At 39.1% G+C, this 20,191-nt stretch overlaps 1 protein-coding gene across 5 annotated transcripts in view; it reads right to left on the bottom strand.

Annotated features, from left to right (window-relative positions):
* Positions 1–20,191, bottom strand: part of relch (RAB11 binding and LisH domain, coiled-coil and HEAT repeat containing) — a 61,949-nt gene that overhangs the window by 24,317 nt on the left and 17,441 nt on the right. For 3 of the 5 annotated variants that reach the window (XM_042346831.1, XM_042346833.1, XM_007895522.2), the window contains exons 3-12: positions 17,403–17,474; positions 17,242–17,306; positions 16,081–16,194; positions 14,826–15,017; positions 9,588–9,676; positions 8,157–8,492; positions 6,531–6,606; positions 4,410–4,505; positions 4,213–4,236; positions 20–132 (exon numbers count right to left, since the gene is read on the bottom strand). In XM_042346831.1, the coding sequence (XP_042202765.1) occupies positions 20–132; positions 4,213–4,236; positions 4,410–4,505; positions 6,531–6,606; positions 8,157–8,492; positions 9,588–9,676; positions 14,826–15,017; positions 16,081–16,194; positions 17,242–17,306; positions 17,403–17,474 (1,177 nt within the window). The remainder of the gene's footprint in view (positions 1–19; positions 133–4,212; positions 4,237–4,409; positions 4,506–6,530; positions 6,607–8,156; positions 8,493–9,587; positions 9,677–14,825; positions 15,018–16,080; positions 16,195–17,241; positions 17,307–17,402; positions 17,475–20,191) is intronic. The other 2 variants (XM_042346834.1, XM_042346835.1) reach the window with 1 other exon arrangement.

Below are 20,191 nucleotides of genomic sequence, written 5' to 3'. Positions count from 1 at the left end.
CCATAAGTAATGATTTTACCTTTGTTCATCATCTGGTCGTTTAATTAAGTTGAAGAGAATGTGTAGAAGCTGATCTCTCTCCTTGGACTCCGGATGGAGACAAGCAGTGCACAAAATTAGCGGAATTAACTCCTGAAACCAGAAGAAAGCAAATTTATATGAACAAATGTAGTTATAAAAAAAGTAACACATCTTCAAAGTTCTTCATTCAATGATTATGCTATTGAGTTTTATCAAAGGTTTTAGTGCAGGATTTGTCAACAATACAAGGAGGATTTTGTTTGACAAAGGTAATGTCATTTGTAATGGTTCTAGGTTGATTGTAAAAATTTGGAAAACCTTACCCATACTTTCAGCAGCTAGAGATGAACTTTGGCTTCACAACCATTAAATACATCAAATAAACAATTAGATCTGAAAAAAGATATCCCTAATACAATTGATAATTTCTGCAATTCATATTTGTTATGAATCAGTAAACAAAACAAGCTTGTCTGGTATATATCATTTGTTTTACTAAATGCAACAAGGGCTATCCTCCTTCACTTGTTGAGGTGGTGGAGATGTAACTATACATCAATCATTATTTGATATTGATGCCATCTTCTGTTAAAAATCAGAATAGCAATTACAGAAGATTCTGGTGCTTCCAACATACATCCCTTCCCTTTCTCCTGGGTTTGCAAGACTATTTTAATCTCCATTGCTGTAAGGCAGCTCTGCTTACAAAAGGAAAATCTTTTATGAACTTTCAATTAAAATTGTTTATAGATCCAATGTAATCAAGTTTATTTTGTGTGTGTGGAGGGGGTCACATAAAGATACAGACAATGAAAAGGCCATTTGGTTCTTTTATAGACAATGTACAATACAATACAAAATTACATTTGTAAAGTGCCTTTCATGTCCGAAGGATGTCCCTCCCGTTGGGGGTGGGGGTTGGGATCAGGGAGGAGTGAGGGCAGAGAGGGTAGGAGGGTGGCCGAAGGTACGGTCGAAAAGGGGTGTCCTGAGGCATGCTTTGAAGAAGGCAAGGGAGGGGGCGAGGCAAAGGGAATGTGGGATGGAGTTCCAGAGGGGCAGAGAGGCTGAAGGCTCGACCACCGATGGTGGGGCAGGCCAGGCGGGGGACACTGAGCAGGCCACAGCCTGCTGAGTGGTGGGAGTGGACAGGTCGATAAGGGCTTAGCAGGTCGGAGAGGTGGGAGGATGTGATAACGTGCCCAAGCATGGATTTCTTTCCTCCTATTGAATCTCCTAAGACAATATGCTGCAAAATTACTGTTGTGCAAAATGTGAATGTGTGAAATGCAAAGTTACTTGTCCTATCCTTACATCTTGTTTCGCCCACAAAGTACAGTCAAACCACTTTACGATATATTCTGTGAAGTGCTTTGAGACATCTCGGCGCTATATCACATGCAAGAATTATTATTATCATCTCCACTACTGGAATGTGAATGTGCCAGGGTCCAAAATGGTTTCAACCTAATTTTGTTTTTATTAGATACTTGACTAAAGTGACATTAATTTACGCAATACTGAAAAACAACAAACTTTAAATCTGAACAAGATAACACTATTCTAACCAAGGACTAAACCTTATACAATTATAAGATGCAAGCAACTGAAAGGATGTAGGATACCGCAACAGGGATGGGCAGAAGAGATAAAGAAGATAGGATAATCATGTGATTGGTGTCACTGTCCTTTGATGTCAAAAAGACATCAATCACAATGGACAATAACTCTCATTCGGTTCCCCGATGTTCGAAAGGAGACTGCTGCTGCGTATGGAGGATGCGATATGGTGGATGTTTGTATTTTATACAAGAAATATTCCACGTTTCCTACCATGCTATTTCATGTCTCTTTATGTAACATAAATGGTACTTTATTAATTCCATTTCCAGAAGTGTGGCATTATCAATTATTTGTTATTCATGATACAAGAAACGATCTATGCAAAATTAGCGATTCTATCTATGTTCAAATATAGTGTACGGTTACTTAGGTAATACTGCCAACCTCAGAAGGGCTTCATTGTTTGAGTAGGAAGCATCCACCACACACTACTGAATAAGAGCCCAATTACCGTAATGAAATTGGAAAATTTGAACTGGAGAAAGGTTATGGGGGACATTGTGCAGAGGATGGAAAACTGACATTTTCCCTCGGCTGGGAAAACAAACCTCCATTCCAAGGTATGCGCTTTTCTTGATACGTTTAACTGCTGGGCCATGGGGTGGGAAAGAAAGAAAAAGGATGATTGATAAACAACAAGAGAAATCCCTTTAAGGGATTCAGATATTCTTTCTGCTCCAACACTATATCCAGTAGCTGAAACATTTGAAATCTTTTGGAAAATCACTGCAAATAACTTTCCACTGCAGTGAGATATTTCCTGAACAAGAACTTGCATTGGATCCTGAACAAGAGAGAAGAGGGAGGGAAGATGTTTACAGGGCTGGTCAAAGAGGTAGGTATTAATGGTGGGATTTAAAGATAAGATAAAAGGGGGAGGCCAAGGGATTGAGACAGGTTTTCTGGCTGAAGGCATGGCCACTGATGGTAGCGCAGAGGGACTGAGTGATATGCAGCGGGACTGTGTCAGCAGAATGAAGAGGGCTGAAAGGGGAGTGGCGAAGGAATGATTAAGTTCAGTTGCTAACTTGAAACCTGGGGATTTAAGTAACCAATTTAAACAAACGAGGCATTACAATATTTTATTTCCCCCAAATGTTACCCTTTTTTCCTCCTTTGCATTCTTGGAGGCAGTCATTCACACTGGGTTATATTTCCACGAGCACAAGCAACCATCCAGTACTTCATCCAAGCAGCATTATTAATGTACAAATTGTAATATTATGGCTCAGGGCTTTGGTGACATCATCCGCAGACATGGGGGAAACTTCCTTTACCTACCTAACTCTACCTCTCTGCCTCCACCCTTGACTCCAGGACCACTGCTGTCCTGACAGACTGTCTGTCAGACATCAAGTCCTGGATGAGAACTAACTTTCTTCAGTTGAACATCAACAAGACCGAGGCTCTCCTGATTGACTCCCGTCAGTGCCTCCACACCTCAGACACTGACAGCATCACCATCCATGGATGCACACTTCACCTCACTGAGCCAGTCCATAATCTTGGCGTCTTGCTTGACCCTCAACTGTCTTTCTATCCCACATCCATGACATGACCTGCTCGGCCTTCCCTCACTTCCCAGCTCCACACATTTATTATATCTAGGCTCCACTATTCCAACACTCTACTTGTCAGCCTTCACAACTCCTCCCTCCACAAGCTGCAGATCATGCAGAACTCTGCAGCTCATGTCCTCTCCCGCACCAGGCTTCGTGACCCTATCAGCCACACCCTCGCCCGGCTCCACTGGCTCCCCATCCCTCAGAGAATAGAATTCAAAATCCTCGTCCTCTCCTTCAAAGCCCTCCATGGCCTTGCCCCTTTCTACCTCTGTGACCTGCTAACCCCATTCAACCTGACCGCTCCCTCCGTTCAGCAGGCTCAGGCCTGCTCCATGTCCCCTGCCCAGCAATCAGGTCTTCAGCCTCTCTATCCCACCCTTTGGAACTCCATCCCATAGTCCCTTCGCCACATGTGCCTTGGTTGTCTCAACACAACCTTAATAGTGTAAAGTCTGTTGTCCAACACAGTTGAAATAAATCCTAAAAATGCGAAAAGCTCCTCTTAGGCATTTTTCACAATAGCATTAAGAAGCACTACACTGTATTCACATGGAGAAGAAAGTGTAATGATGAACATGTTCCCATAAGAAAACACTAGTGCTTGACAAACGTAGCACCCGTTTTCAAGTGTTATGGCTCCATTTCTGTCAACAGTTTGTACCAAAGAACAGTCTTACCGTTATGCATTCAAAGCTGGCATGTAGGAAATTTATTTTATCCACCTTTCATTGTCAACATTAGTAATTCACACAGTTTAGTTTAGAGTTAATAAGCTAGGAAGGCACGACTAGAAATTGCAGAAGAGATTCAATACTAAAGGTAAGTTTATCTACAAACTAAAACACAACGCTTAGTTGAATGAGTATATGCTAGCCTTTTCAAACAATATGGTAATATAAATGAAGTAGTTAGCTTTAAGTTTTTAAACAGACAGAAACTGCAGCAAAACAAAAACAGCAATGAAGAAAGCCTTTTGGATACCTTGAGGTGTGTCCAAACTCACCTGACAGAGATGCACAACCATTCTCTAGGATCAGAGATGCATGCACAAAAGTAAGAATATGATTGCAAGTAACAAATACAGACTTTCAGCAGAGAACAAAGGCAAACTCACAGATGAAATTGTAAAACAATATAGAAATAAAAAGAGTGCGCTGGAAATTTGTATAATGTTTCAGCAGATAGTTCCTTTTCTCTTACTTCTCGCTTTGCCAGCAGCACGTTTGGTACTATGTGTGGTAAGCACCGACCCAACATCAGCATCACGCTTTTTTCACTGTCAGCAATTCGAGAAACCTAAAGAAATGGATGAGGTCTGAGTTTATATTTACAATCCTGCTGATTACATCTATAATTGTCAAATCATATGAAATTCAACAGAATTTATATCGCTACACGCATAAACCACCTAAAGGGCAGTCAATGAATAATGGACTGAATATTCTGTATATAACTTGGGAGGTGAAGCTACAGTTGAGCTCCATTTTGATGCACTGAGTCTAATAGTGTGCCGACAATCACTTTGACAGCTTATATATGGATAATTGCTATCCACACACAAATATTGTCTATTTTCTTGGGGGAGGTAAGTGGGGCTGATCTGGCTCCAAAATGACATCTATGTCAATTATCCGTGTCAATCTCAGTGGTCTGTTCTGTTGTACCACTTGTTGATGAAAGACCTGCTAGCTTAGCTTGTTCATAGGACTTGGTTAACTGTGCAAGCTAAAACTAAAGGTTGGGTAGTCGTAGCTGGTCAAACAGGAAGCTATCTGGTGTTCACAATGGCAAGCAGTGCGATTTTGGCTGCTTAAACTCCAGCAGTCCCCTAACAGACAATTTGGTCACGACTCTTGCCAACCTGTACCTGTAATATCCAGGAGTAAGTGATTAGGGTGCATCCCTTCTGGGGAGAGAGTGCGCACACCCACAAAGTGAAGTCATGTGGAACTCAATTTGGTTTGCAGACTTAAACATAATGATGGATTTTTAAGTTTTTTGTTTGACCAATAAGTAAATAAATAAATACAGGTGATCTTCATTATAGGTTCAGCTGGGTACAATGTGGAGCAAATTAAAACTTTTTTTTCCAGCAATTACAACAACAACTTGCAATTATATAAGTGCCCCCCATGCAGGGTAGTGTCTCAGAGCCATTTAACATTCTGGCAATTTTGCATTTTATCCAATTAGTGAATAAAATAACCTCAAAAGACTCTCTCATGTGGTGCCCTATCAACAGTCTTCTGGAAGTTGCGTATAGCACATTCTTATCTACGTTATCTGTTATTTCTTCAAAGAATTCTATTTTGTGTTGTCAAGATGCTTGATTTCATCTCATCAACCAAGGATTAACTCTTATTAGCATTTAAAAGTTTTTTTGTCCTCATAAAAAAGCTGGTGCTAGTCTCTCAACAGAAACAGACTGTTAAACGGGAAGGGTTTGAAATTGATAACAGGAGAAGTAACTGGCAGGTCTCTTTGTGCAATTTACCTTAATGGTTAACAAATATTACATATGAACCAGAAATATGAAGACTGTTTAGAGCCATTTTGAGAATCTCTAAATCAATATCAACTCAGATATTTGAAGGATCTCCATAAGCCAGGGATCTCCAAACAGTTGATTACTGCAAGGTGTTGTTCCACACATGCTCAAGAACAACATTTATGGCAGTTTTAACAGTAAATTTTATATTTCCAGATGCATGAAATACTTTGTGCATCTGGCTTCATTTTCAATTTGACTCAATAACAAAGTAGTTCTATCACTCCTTCCTCGTCTTTTGGATCATGCGCGAAAGTGCATCTAGCAGTGATCGACGAGTTGGGACCCCTGCTCAAAGCCATTTAACATTCTGTTAACAATTTTGTATTTTTTTGGTATCCAAAAAGGTGGTGGTTGTAATGGTATACCGATTGCTCTTATATCTGGATCATTGTTAGTTTACTTGTCCAGGAAAGAACCAACATTTTCTTACACATGCTTGCCCTCTGTGAAACCAAATACAAAAAAAAAGTCAAGGTCCACCTCAATCGGTCATTGAAGGCCCGCTAACGTTGCTTCCACTGCAAAGCGACATCAGGAGACCCTTACTATGAGTGAGGAAGTACTCTATCGAAGAAGTCCATAAAGTATGTGTAGGGGAGGTCTAACGTAAATAAATAGCCACTTAGATGAGGTACTAGAGAACACATTTTGACCGTCAAACTTCAACATCTATCACAACTTCTTTCTAACTTCTTACAGAATGCATCAAATGACAATGAATAACTTGTATTTATATTCATCACATTCTAACAAAATTAATCAGTTATTACCTCTGATCCTAAGCGACTGTCTGCTGCCATACGACAGAAAGATAGCAATGCTTGATGAAATGCAGGAGACAACTTCCTGTGGAAAAAAAGCATAGGGACCAGGAATAAAAGTGAACTGTTAGTTCACAGAAGGCACTAATTTCCATATTACATCACCGGTCAATGAACTTAGTAAATAAAAGAAAATCTTAGTGAAGGAACGGATGATTGATTGCTGGTCTCAAGAGTTTCAATGCTGATAAATCATTATTGATGCAGAGTCCACAAATTATTTTAAAAGGGAATTGGATGTATGCATGAAAAAGATAAATATTCTATTAAATATTAAAGACAGTGGGGAGAAAGCAAAAGAGTAGGATTGGCTATCTTGAGGACACCAGTACACACTTTGATGGGTTGAATGGCAATAGATAATCATTTTATCTATCTATCTTTTAATTAATTGTTGATTAAAATATGCAAGATTCTATTTCAATTATTTGATGATACTAGCATTATCAAGGCACTGAAAGACCTGAAGCTTGGTCTATTTGTATGATGTGCATTTGATGTTCTGCTTGATCCTCAGCTAAGCTTCAAACATTTCACTGCTTCTCAAACTCTCATTTGTGCCTAAGCCATCTTGAGGCTAAATTATTCCAATGGTCTTCTCTCTGTCTTCTCTCCAGCCTCTATTGCTCACCTCATAGGTTCTATCTGATCTAAAACTCTGCACCTTAAATTCTCTGCCACAAGGTTGTCCAACCTTTTGGCTGCTGAGAGCCGGATGGCCTATTTGAGAAACGGCCATGGGTTGCATAAGCAATATTTTTTGCATTTCCCTTCCAGAAACATAACATATACGGGATATGGAGGGAGCAGGTGGGCCAGATGAAATGGAGGGAGGGCCGGATAAAATCGGCCCACAGGCTGGATGCGGCCCATGGGCCACCAGTTGGACCACCTTGCTCTACCACATTCGGTTCCTCATACTGATTACTCCCATTTTAGCCAACTCTAGTGGCTCCCAGTATTACAGTGGTGGACATTTTAATATTTTTATTCTGACTTTCAAATTCACCCATGTCATTTCTTCAAGGCATATTATCCTGCCCATACCCTCCATTTGTCCAATTCCGTGTTATCCACTTACATAACAAGATTCTGTAAGTGCATGTAGAAACTAGTAGTTGATAGACATTAGATACATAGTTCTCGGGAATACCTAGGCAAATGAAAGAATTATTCTTATTTTGCCTAGGAATTTTGTCCTGGCCACCACTTTTATATCGGGAGCATGTCTCACACAGGATCCATTGCAAAGTTGTACAACTGTATCTTTGTGGATAAACATGGCAGACAAATACAGTTTTCAGAAATACAGAAGCATTCTGGCACAAGGAACTTAAAACTCATGTCTTAAAGTTCTTATTAATAACACTCTTATGGTGGTTTGAAAAGTTCTTTGGTGGAATAATATTTTAAAAATGTTGACCTGCATTTAGAAATAAAGAATGGCTTAACAAATTAATCTGGCTCTTTTTATATATTAAAAAAAAATTAGAAATGCTTAAATATTCAGTTCACATATTCCAAAAGTGCACAGTATATTAGTTCTGTCCTTGGAGCATGCATAAAACAACTAACCTGTTTGGTTTACTGAACAGTACTGGTTCACTACCTAATTGAGAACAAATGGGTGGCTGTTGTGTTTGCTCCTTGTAGTGTGAAGTTAGTGTTGTGACTTGTATAGGAGGAACAACAGGACTGCAAGAACCAGTTTCAGTGTCTCTTGGGGAAGAAGTGGAGGTCCGCTCTCTCTCTACCTCCCAACTATTACTTTCAAAGCTTCGGATGTCGAAATACTCCCCACTGTCCACCGGTCTAATGTGAGGCACTTGTTCTATCATATTTGTTGGAGGTTTCATGCTGTCAGAGGTAACCGGAGCAGCAAAGTTCTGATGCTTGAGTACTTCTATTTCACTGTTAAAATAAAAAGTCACAATTAAGTACATAATAACAACAGATTGCACTGAGTTTAATATTGTTTACAATATTAGTTATAATCAGGAGTCTTGTAGCTCAGTGGTTAGAGCTCGCCTCGCAAGCGAGAGACCTGGGTTTGACTCCTGGCAGGATTCCTTGGGCAAGATTCCTTACTCCACATGCCTGACAATAATCACTCAAGAACCAAAATAAAATAATAATTTTAATAAAAGCTTTTGGGTGACTGAACTAAAGAGCTTTTGTCCTGTCAAACAACCTATGAAGGTCTAGGGGGGTCAGTTTGTGGCACTGCCCAGACAAGTCATAAGGAAAAATAGGATCATTAAAGGGGGCACGGCTGTATCAGCCAAATTACACTAGGGCTGGAAGGTCACCTGTAACAAAACATCAGGCAAAACAATTACATTACCCACTTGGAGATGGAAAGTCTGTGAACTGCTGAAGAAAAGTGCCAACGGAGGAAAACCACCAAAGACAAACGATCTGAAGAGACAACTCCAAAGGAACCAGGTAGAGGGCAAATGACAAATTGTTTGACCACGCCAATAGAAAGGAGAGGGCTGAGCCACTTTGGGACACCTAACAAAGGTTGTATCTCCTAATGCACAGCTTCGCAAGATGGTTGGGTGCAAAACTTTTACGTTTCTTTACCTGTACTCTGTAACTCAACAATTAAAAACACCCTGACTTGAAGATTGGGTCCAGCTAAATACTGTGATATTGCATCTGTAATGAAACCACTGTCTGTCAAATTTTCTACCCAGATTTTTAATAATTAAAATCATTTTCTTTAGCTTGCCACTGTTTAGAGCCACTTTCGGCATCACTAAATTAACGTAAACCTCTAGACATTCAATGATCTCCCTAAACCATTTGACAACATTCTTGGGATTTGACACACACGCCAGTGTTATACATTCTCATTTATAAATTCAGCACATCAGAAAAGGATACCAACACATTAACTAGATTTTAATTTCAAACAGCGATGGCAGGGATTAAGAAAAACGATTTTTAACCAAGTAGACCTAGTCGACTGATTTCAGTTTGTTTTTCATCAATATCACATACCTCTCGAGCTGCTCAATCTGCGCTGCAAGCGATCTTTTCTCATTGTTTAAGATGCTAAGTTGTTCTTGGAGCTCATGCACGATCCCAATCTGTTACAAGAAAATTGTACACAGATAAGGAGAAAAAACTGCAGATTTTTGCATCCTCACAGCTGGGCAAAATTGCAATATTATATTAATTAAACATAGTTTTTCTTAAATCCTTGCATCTGATATACGACCTTATCAAGTCATTAAGACATCTCAAAGCACTTTCAAGTTATTTTAATATATCCCTATGAAATTGAATGAAATTCCCACCTATGGAAGAAATTAATGAGTAGCCAAGTCAATTTGTCTAGTTTGCTTGTGTATAAATTTTATCTAATAAGTCTGATAAAAGTCACGTTATCTTCTCTTGTCAAATTATTCAGAACCTCTCTCTAGAAGGAGTGTCAAAAAGACACTTTTTACATGATGGAATATTATTTACACATTATTAAAGTTGTAGGAAAAATACCATTTCCAAAGATCAGATATGGACTAAAGCATTCTACCTGAGAATAATACTGGTGATATTGGGTACTCGGTGCTTGAAAGTACTTTCTTGCATTTCATTCTTGCTGCCATTGTCAAGTTGGATTGACACTGAAGTCAAAAACAATGCGACCAAGGTCACCAATATTAGTCAGCAATGATCAGAATCACAGCCTTTCAACAACTTGCATTTATGTAGCACCCTTCACTGAGGGTAACACCTTGGAGTGCTTGATAGTATTGATAGGACCCGGAGCCATGTTACACATCTTTGGGAGCTGAAGGCTCGTCATGAATGTGACTAATTGAGATCTAGCTTATGAAAACAACAGGATTTGTTTCCTGGGAATGTCTGTCTAAAGCAGGAGTGGAAAATGTGCTTTTGTGACAAAACAGAAACTTTAGGTCCCTTTGGTTCTGAAGTAATTAAGTCAGGCGAGGCTTGTGTTGGGTTTTGAGCAAGCTCCATGCTTTAAGAAAAGTTGGACAAACAAAGAAAACCATTTCATATTGCTGGAAGGAAACCACAACATTCATTACAGATGAAACATCAGCCTGACTCAGTGGAAGCACCCTTGCCTATGATTCAGAGGATTGTGGGTTCGAGCCCCATGTCACGACTTGAAATCACATAAATCTAAGGTGACACTCCAATGCAGTGCTGGGAGTGCGTTACAATGTTGGAGGTCCTGCGGATGAGACATTCAACTAAGGTCCTGTCTCGGTAGTTCAATTGGACATTTTTTTTTAAAAAGGGATGATTACCCCTGGAATACGATCTGCCAATCAATTAATAAGCGAGTTCCCACTTACTGCTAGGTAAACAGCTGTGTGAAGTAAGGAAACTTGTCTAAGGTTTCTCCTTGCCCGGGATTTGAACCTGGGTTTTCTCGCTTGTGAGGCGAATGCTCCAACCACGACGCTATAGGACTCCACATCCTGTAGCATAGTGGTTAGAGCACAGGATAGTATATCATGTGAAGTACTTTGAAATGTGTCGACAACGTGATAAGGTGCCATATCAAATGCGATTATTATCATCAATTATGAAATCATCCGCGGGTTGCAGGATAGTCTGGGACTGAAGTAAATAAATGGGGCAGCCAATTGTGCATAACAGTGTTCCACAAACAGTCATGGATTGAGTGACCAGATTTGTTTTTGAGTGATTATTATCTCCGGAAAGCGATCCGCCAAACGACTAACAATTGAGTTCCTACTTACTGCTAAGTAAACAGGTGTGTGAAGTGAGGTAACTTGCCTAAGGAAAATGATAAATGGACATCTTATTTTTTTTAAAGCAGGAGATAAAACTCATGATCGTTGTGTTGTTAAAACCACGAAGACCAGAAGGGCCACAGGAGTGTTATGTGATCTGAGGAGTAACAGGAAGAGCACTGCAGCTGATCTCATGACCTGTTAGCAATCCTGTGAACTTCCATTCCAAATGTGGATATTGAGCAAGGACAGGATCAGCTTTTTGATATTGAATAGATATCTGATAGTAACTGGGGGCACAGATGAAGAACTAGCATTTAAACAAAGTTAAGGAAGGCAACAGAGCAGTCAATTCCTATGGAATTGTACTCCAGCATCAGTCAGTATCTTCAAGAAAGGTAGAGAGAAGTTTGGAGGTGGATTAACTACAGAGCTACAAATAGCTCCATTAATTGATGTATCTGTTTTCATGGGATTCAGTGTCTTATTACAGAGGAGCACCTTCAGGGAACTAAGAGTTTCCCATTATATTTCCAATTATAAAATTACAATTCTGGTGATCTTCAGACCATCACTCAATCACCTGACCCTAGTTATGTTTGAGACAGTACTGATACTGATTTTGAACTCTGCTTGAACATCACACGCATTCAATTAGCTGGATGGTCAGAAGCCAGATTTTAGAGTGAACTAAATTGCTCAATCAGTATATCTCTTTTTCTCTCTATTCGGCTACTCGTGAACACTCAGTATGTGCACCTAAGGTAGTTTGTATTTTTCTAACTGTTTATAGACACGTTGCTACAGGCAGTTTATTAAACAATCTGAACACAAGTATAAGATAGCGACGAGGGGATCTAAAAGAGAATTTAGTGGGAATTGTTTCATGCAGAGCATAGTGAAATTGTGGAACTCACTGTTCCAAGTGGTGATTGAATCAAACAGTATAGATGTATTCAAAAAGAAGCTTGACCTTCAAATGCGAGAAAGGGGAATAGAAGGGTATGAGAGCGATTAAGGGATGGGTGGAGATTCACGTGGAGTATAAACAACGGAATAAACAAGTTGGCCCCAATGGCCTGTTTCCGTGCTGCACAGTCATGTAAATCTTTGAATATGTGCAACAACTTGGTATTGTACTTAAAATTCACAAGCAACAACAACAACAAGATTTCATTTATAGAGCGTCTTTCACGTGGGAGGACGTTCCAAGGCGCTGGACAATTGGGTCAGGACCCGAGCGTCGGGGGGGGGGAAATGGTCAGGGTGAGGGGAGGGAAGGGAGGGAGCGAGGAGGGGGTAGAGAGTTGAGAGGGGAGCTGAAGACACGGTCAGAGAGTAAGGTCTTGAGACCGGCCTTGAAGGAGGAAAGGGAGGAGGCGGCGAAGGCACTGGGGGATGGAATTCCAGAGCTTAGGGGCTGAGAGGCTAAAGGCCCGGCCACCGATGGTAGGGCGGTTGGGGCGGGGGGTGTGGAGCAGACCGGAGCCGGAGGAACGGAGGGTACGGGCAGGTAGGTAGGGGGATAGTAGGTCGGAGAGGTAGGAGGGAGCAAGGCCGTGAATGGCCTTGTAGGTGAGGATGAGGATCTTGAATTTGATCCTCTGGGGGATGGGGAGCCAGTGGAGGCAAGAGAGGGTGGGAGTGATGTGGTCGCGAAGCCTGGTGCGGGACAGTACACGAGCTGCAGAGCAAGCAACACAAAATAAATATTTATGGAAGCCTGATGTGATTTTTTTTAAACCATCATGATATTCAGATGCAAACAGAGGCAGAATTTCCAATCCTCCAAATCACTTAAAAGTCCATCACTAATTATGCTGGCTGAGTTTCAATGAAACTGTGCCACAGATTCACCAATCTGAATTGACAATCCAAGTATAAATGAGGTTCAAGTGAATAAACATCAGTGAAAGGTTTATGAGGAAAAATTTAAAAACATATGTAAGTTGAAGTGAACAGATGGCCATCAAATGTACACCCACACAAAACAAAGAATGGAGGTATGAAAAGGAAAGAACGTGTGCTGTCTTCACAGATGGCAGCATGTACAACATGACAATATGTGTCTCACTGCATGAGCAAGTTTTAAAATAATATCTTTTGAACATTGTTTCACGATTAATTAAAGTGAGTTTACCTGATGTCCACAGTAAGCAGCCTGTAAACCTTTCTAATGGAGAAATGAAGCTGTGTGATAAGGAACTGCATACTAAGGAATTCTCACTTTTTTAAAAAATTGCCTTATAAGTTCCTCCATACCATGATTCATTCTCTTGTTAATAAAGTAAACAGGTGGTCAAGTCCCATCAATGCCACTGTTTCTGAGCATTCATTGGACAAAAGGAATATAGACTGACTCTTGCTCTCGTTTTTCAGTCTGTGAGGAAATGCTTTGCCTTCAGTTAACAGCTCAATCTCTCAGTGCGTTTTGCAGAAGTTAATATGCTTTTCTGAACCCTTGGACTCATATGGGATAGTTACTTGGGCAGAGCAACACTCCAACACATTTTCCATTGGGAATCACATTACATCCAATACCAGTGAATGCAGGAAGGATATTTGTAGGGAGCATCAAAACTGACCTCAGCAGCTGTTCATGTTCACTTTCCACCAGAGATGGTGAATGATTAGCAGCAGGAGATGCTGGCCAATTGCAGTACTGGCACTCTCTTCCTGGCTGTGACTAAATAACATTGCTCAGATCAAAGACTGACTTCCTCGTCTTCCCAAGGAAGACCATTTCAGGCCATTTATCCAGACAATATAATGAATGTTCAAAAGCATCATTCCAATGGAAGAAAATATAAAAGCCAACAAGCAAATGTTATAAACTAAAGGTGAAGCACTATAATTAGTTCATTAAGGTGTCATTCTGGCTCAGTTGGTAAAACTGTCATCTCTGAGTCAGAAGATTGTGGGTTCAAACATTAAGTTGGGACTTTGAACTCATCGTCTAACGTCATTTCAACGTTATGCTGGGGTAACGCTGCATTGTTGGAAGTACTGAACTTCAGATATTAAAACTGAGGTACAGTTCGCTCGTTCAGGTGGACGTTAAAGATCTTGTGGCACAATTAAAAAAGAATAGGAGTTTCTCTCAGTGTTCTGGCCAACAATGCACAAAATAAAATTAGTTACTCACTTCATGATTGTCTGTAGGATATTACTGTGTACAATTTGGCTGCCATGTTCGTCTACAAATGCATTGTCAACACATTTTGGGAGTAAAATCCTGAGACATTGGACAACGGATAAAGTGCTACAACAAATGCAAGTATTATTATTATTGCCTTTTGATCGATACATTCAAACTAAATTTCTCCAGGTACAGGGCAGCATCTCTGCCGATTTATGTTGTCAACAATTGGCATTTACAAATATAAACATTTAAATCTATGGTGTGCACGACATAAAACATCCTCAACAAGTAAACCGTCTTTCAAAATGTATTCACTGCACTTGTTAATTTGGCTTTACATTCCCCTCATTCCTCACTCCATACCTCTTGTAACTGTGGTTGCTGCATTAATTCTTTGGCATCACGGTGAGTATCCAGTTCATCTGGCTCCACTTCAACAGCCACATCCACCATTCTTTTGTTCAAAGTTATGTGACTTCCGCACTCCCGATACAGCTGTAGCAAATCTGGTGGTTTAGGGATGTTCAATCCAACATCATCCCACAATTCAAAATCCTAAACAGCAAAAATAAATCCAGTTGAACAATTATTCGAAATTACGTTTGTCTAAAGGTTATGCTTCATTCACTTCCACAAATATATCCAGTCTACAAAAGCAGCCCAGTTTAAAATGTCTCACATTTATGTAGTTGCTAGACTGATTTCAAAGATGCTACTGGAATTTAAATATACGTTTCAAATCATTGTGGTTTATATTTCCCGGCAAGGCAAAACTTTGGGCAAGTTTCCTTACTCCACACGCCTGATAATAGTCCCTCAAGAAAAAAAACCAATAATAAATTGGTCACTTCAATCCACGACTGTTTGTGGGACACTACTGTGCACAATTGGCTGCTGTGTTTCATCCACAATTATAGTCAATTCACTTTAGTCTATTTTGTGAAGCGCTTTGAGACATCTAGAAGACATGAAAAGCACTATATCAAATGCAAGGATTATTATTATTATAATTTATTTACAAACAATTAATAGGAATATTATGAGCTATTTTTCAAAAGCATTGTGCATTGGCACAATTCAAGGGCTGCCTAAAAGTTGCTGCACGGTGCCATTAAGATATATGCTTTATGTTCCATAGCAGTAGTTTTCAATTAATATAAGACAAGTGTACAGTATACAGTATAGCCAGAGGTTCTTTCATTGGCTCAGCACATATATTCAGAGTGGGTATGCCATAAAAAAGGAAAGTAGTAAAGTCTCAATTTCTGCTATCAGCTAAGGAGTTACTGGACACCCTATAACCGGAGGGAGAAAAAGTGGAAGAATAAAACCCGCTCAATAAAAGCAACCTAGAATTACAACCACTTGCATTTGTATTGCGCCCCTCATAAATAGTGTCCCAGATTGATTATTGAGGAGGTTAGAAATCATGCATTTTTGCATTTTACTTTCCTCTAGTCGACTTACCCCTTTGCAGGATACTCAAAATAAAAGATTGTTTAAAAATAACTAGGATCAAATGAAAGAACTAAGGTAACCATAGATCTAATTAACTTTACTGAATATTAATATTAATTTAACACTCAATTGCTGGTTACAGTAAGTTGTAGACTATTACCTGGTCATCATTTTCATCTGAAAAAGTTATTGAGGTGAGCTTATAATTAATCTTCAATAAATATTCATTCACTAGGAAATTTAGTGCTCTTTTTTCCAGAGGTTTAATAGGTTCCTGTTAAAATAAAAAAAAGACAAGTTGAGTTTACATGTAAGCAAAACATGCATAAATTCAATGAACAGAACAAAACAATAGAGGATATATTATAAGTGACCAGTTTAGAATATTAGAAATCCTATGCCTGATTGGAATGAATGAGATTTTGCTTATGCATTTTTCTAATATATATATCAAATATGTTTTTAATAATGTTCATTGGTGCAAACGGGGATGAATAAAGGAGAAAGGTTATACCAGACAAACATTTAGTTATAAAACAAATGGATTCTGGCATCCAAATCAGTGTGTGTTCTACGATTCACACCACCAATTATGGATTTGGTCTAAGTCATTGGGTATCAATATTTATTTGCCGAAGTTGGAATCAAACATTCTGATGACAATCATTTTGAGATTAATTACTGGACAATAAAAATAAGGTTTTAGGCATCCAGGAGTGACATTGTATGTTGACTCAGAGACTACACTAGTCTTTCTTTGTCTGTGGTATTGGTTTGGGAAACATATAGAGGGTGTATGACCTTTCGTTAATTTGAAGGGAATTGAAGGCTGTAAGACAGTAGGACTCAAGATGGGATGGCTGTGAATCAGATACCAGAGAGAAATGTATGCACACTGAATTTTGCATAAGGGAAAATTGTTAAGAGTTGCAATGTTAATGTTTTATTTATGAGAGGTGGTGGAGTGTTAATGCCGTGTTTTGGGGGATTATCACTGGTGTTGGGGATATAAGTACCAGTCACACAAACACACCAAAAAAAAACCCACCTGCACAAGGAGACCAGGTGTCCAAAACAAAATTTAAATTCAGTGGATTCAGAAACAAAATAATATGCAACATTGTCAATATTTTGCGGGCAAACAAACCAATATTCTTCTTCCCTTCTGATTAAATGATACGGTAACTATATACAATTTCTTCGTAATAAAAATAGAAGCATAATCGAACAGTCAAGTCATTCAAGAAGATTTATTTTCCCACACTGAAATACGTAGCTTCTCAATAAATTTTTTATTTGTTTTACAGTTCTAACTTCTTACCTGAATTTCAGGACTGTATTTATAATTCTTTCGTTCCTGTAAAGGAACATCACTTTCTGTAAACGCTGCAAAAGCAAAAATAAATTTACAGCCCTGTTAAATTGTTTGATTTGTTTATGCATTATCAAAGTAGAAAGAGAAGAAAGTATAATGTACACCACCTGCAGCTTGTGTCAGGTTGGCACGAAGGGACTGAATGGTCTCCTTGGCTTTCCGCAGTTCAAACTCCAGGACTGGACAGGGATTGGATTAAACACACACAGGAATCCAACCAAGAAAAGGGGAAAAAATAAAAAGGATGGGTGTGAAAATAAAAGAAAAAACAGTTTTGAAAAACAGAATGCATGCAGTTTATGGAATTTGTGAATTCATGCAGCAGTTTGTTTAAAAGCAGATTGTGAGATTTTTTCCATACTTTTTATCTCAAACAAATATTTGACTTAACATCTTAGTACTGGTTTCAATACAATCCACTGAAAGCTTTAATTACCATAGTAACTGTATTCAATCCCATTTGCAGCATTTTGTTAAAAACCTGCCAAATATTCTTTCATGACAAACTTATTTAACCCAATTTTTTTTCAATTGTCAATAGATTTTAAAGACTTGTAATCAGCAGATATACTTTGACGATTCAAATGATTAACAAAAACACTGATTTGGGGTAGGGAGGGAGCTCATTAAATTCACCATTAACCAAATATGACCTAAAGAAATGACATCAAATCAAATAATGGAAAAATGCATTGAGTCCCCCTTTCCTTTCAACTTCCAACAAAAACAGATATATAAATGACTATACAATATGTATACTTATCACAGTGTACTAGATATTAGCATTGAGACAAAGAGTCTTTTCATTAATCCAAAATTGTAGAACTTAAGGACGCAGCGTTTATGCTACATTGTGCACTTACATTTGAACATGAACATTAAAATATAGGTTCCATTCTTATATTAAACAAACTCCCAAGACTCTACAACATACTGTAATAGCATAGGTATGTATCATTTTCAAAACTTAGTTCAGTTTCTATATTGTTTTCAAATACCAAACACCCCCAAACTTTCAAACTAAGAATACTATTTACACAAAACCAGCAATCAAGTTTTCATCGATTGGACTATTGTGTGGACGAAGCTGTTGAATGCAACCGTTTCAAGCAGGTAGGTGGAACTGACATTTCATTGACTCAATGGCCACTCCTCAAGAATCTCTGGATTTCTGATAAGCCATCTGCTACACTTAGCTTCCTCTGTTTTTCCAATATTCTTATTTGTTGTGCGGGATTAATGTCACGACTGAAGAAATCAGTAATGCAAGCATGACTCCGAGCTGGGGGGAGGGGAAGATGACCCTAGGCCCGGTCAAACAAGAAGGATTTCAGGCGTGAACTGAAAATGGGGAAGAAAGGGGCAAGGCGGAGGGATAGAGGAAGGGTGTTCCAGAGTTTCGGTGCGTAGTGGCTGAAAGCCAGAGCTTGCAAAGGTTGCTTTAGCTGGTTAAACCCCTCGGTACACCGACACACACTCTGGGATTCCCAAATCTTGACTTTCACCAACTTCACTTAATACTCTCAGGAATTAAGTAAGCAGGATATATCCCCCAGGGAAACAGTACTCATTCCATTCCAGACAGGAGAATTTCCATGTTTAAGTGGTATTCATAATAATATAATAATAATCCTTGCATTTGATATAGCGCTTTTTATGTCTCCTCGACGTCTCAAAGCGCTTCACAGAATATGCTGTAAAGTGAATTGACTGCATATTTGTGGGCGAAACACGGCAGCCAATTGCGCACAGCAGTGTCCCACACTGGATTGAAAATTAGCAATTTATTATTGTGGAACTCTGTTGGATTTGGACACTCTTTAAGTACAGTGATGGATTTCCCCACTGATCAAAACAACAGAAAGTACTATTTTGCCAAGGCAATGCTTGCCTTCATCTCACGTGATTCATTGTGTTACCAAGTCTGCCATGAGACACAGGAATGCACAGCTGTGATCAGGAGGTTATTTTCATAGTTCTAGTTTTAATTTTCAATCCCCTGTCATTTTTTTCTTCCTTCCTGAGATGTTTGACTTATTTTTTCTTCCACTGGGTACAGTTTTACAGGTACCCTCTTACCCAATCGAACTTTCAAATAATAATCTTAATGATGAGTTCTGTCAGCAATGTACAAATTCAGTGGTGTGCACAAATTTGCACTTTGCAGTTGGGGTCGATGGATAGCAAGCAGGAGGGGGACCTCCCACATACAGGGCAGCTGAAATAAGCACAACACAGGGATCAAATCAGATACCTGCTCTCTACATCCACTTACCTGCTTGAAACTGTTTATCTAATGTCGTTTTTTAATACAAGCTTAAACTAAAATAAAGGCAATAACATTTTCTTTGAGTGTCAATGAAATGTCACTGCCACACGCCTGTTTGAAACTGTTGAATAACTGTCTTACAAGCTTAAAATAAAGGCAATAAAATTCCATTCAAGTCTACTGACATCAGAATTCTTCTTGTGTTCAAATAAGATGAAACTTTAAAATTCAAAGGATGCGTAATTCAGTAACTGATGGAGCACTGGAAACTCAATCATAAGGTCTGAAGTGTGAAACCCATATTGCTTTTCACTCCATGTTATTTGTTTCTACTCTGATGTGTATCAAAATAGAGTGCTCAACTTCATATTTACAGTCAATAAACATTAGCATTGATGGCAGACGTGGAGAAATATGTCCTCCTGTCTGGCAGCAAAGCAATGTATAGTGGTGAGCCACCTGCAAACATACTAGAACAGAAAGCTAGGTAACAAAGCACGAAAGGAAATCACAATTAGTTTCCAAAATATTCTGTAGAGGCAACAAAAGTTAAACACATGCACAAGAAAAGACCTTCAAGCAGCAAAATTATTTTGCTTTGCCTTACCATAAAATGCATCTTGAAAA

This window comes from Callorhinchus milii, unplaced genomic scaffold (assembly GCF_018977255.1).
Source record: "Callorhinchus milii isolate IMCB2004 unplaced genomic scaffold, IMCB_Cmil_1.0 Scaffold2, whole genome shotgun sequence".
Taxonomy (NCBI): domain Eukaryota; kingdom Metazoa; phylum Chordata; class Chondrichthyes; order Chimaeriformes; family Callorhinchidae; genus Callorhinchus; species Callorhinchus milii.
This window is presented reverse-complemented; position numbering and strand designations above follow the sequence as displayed.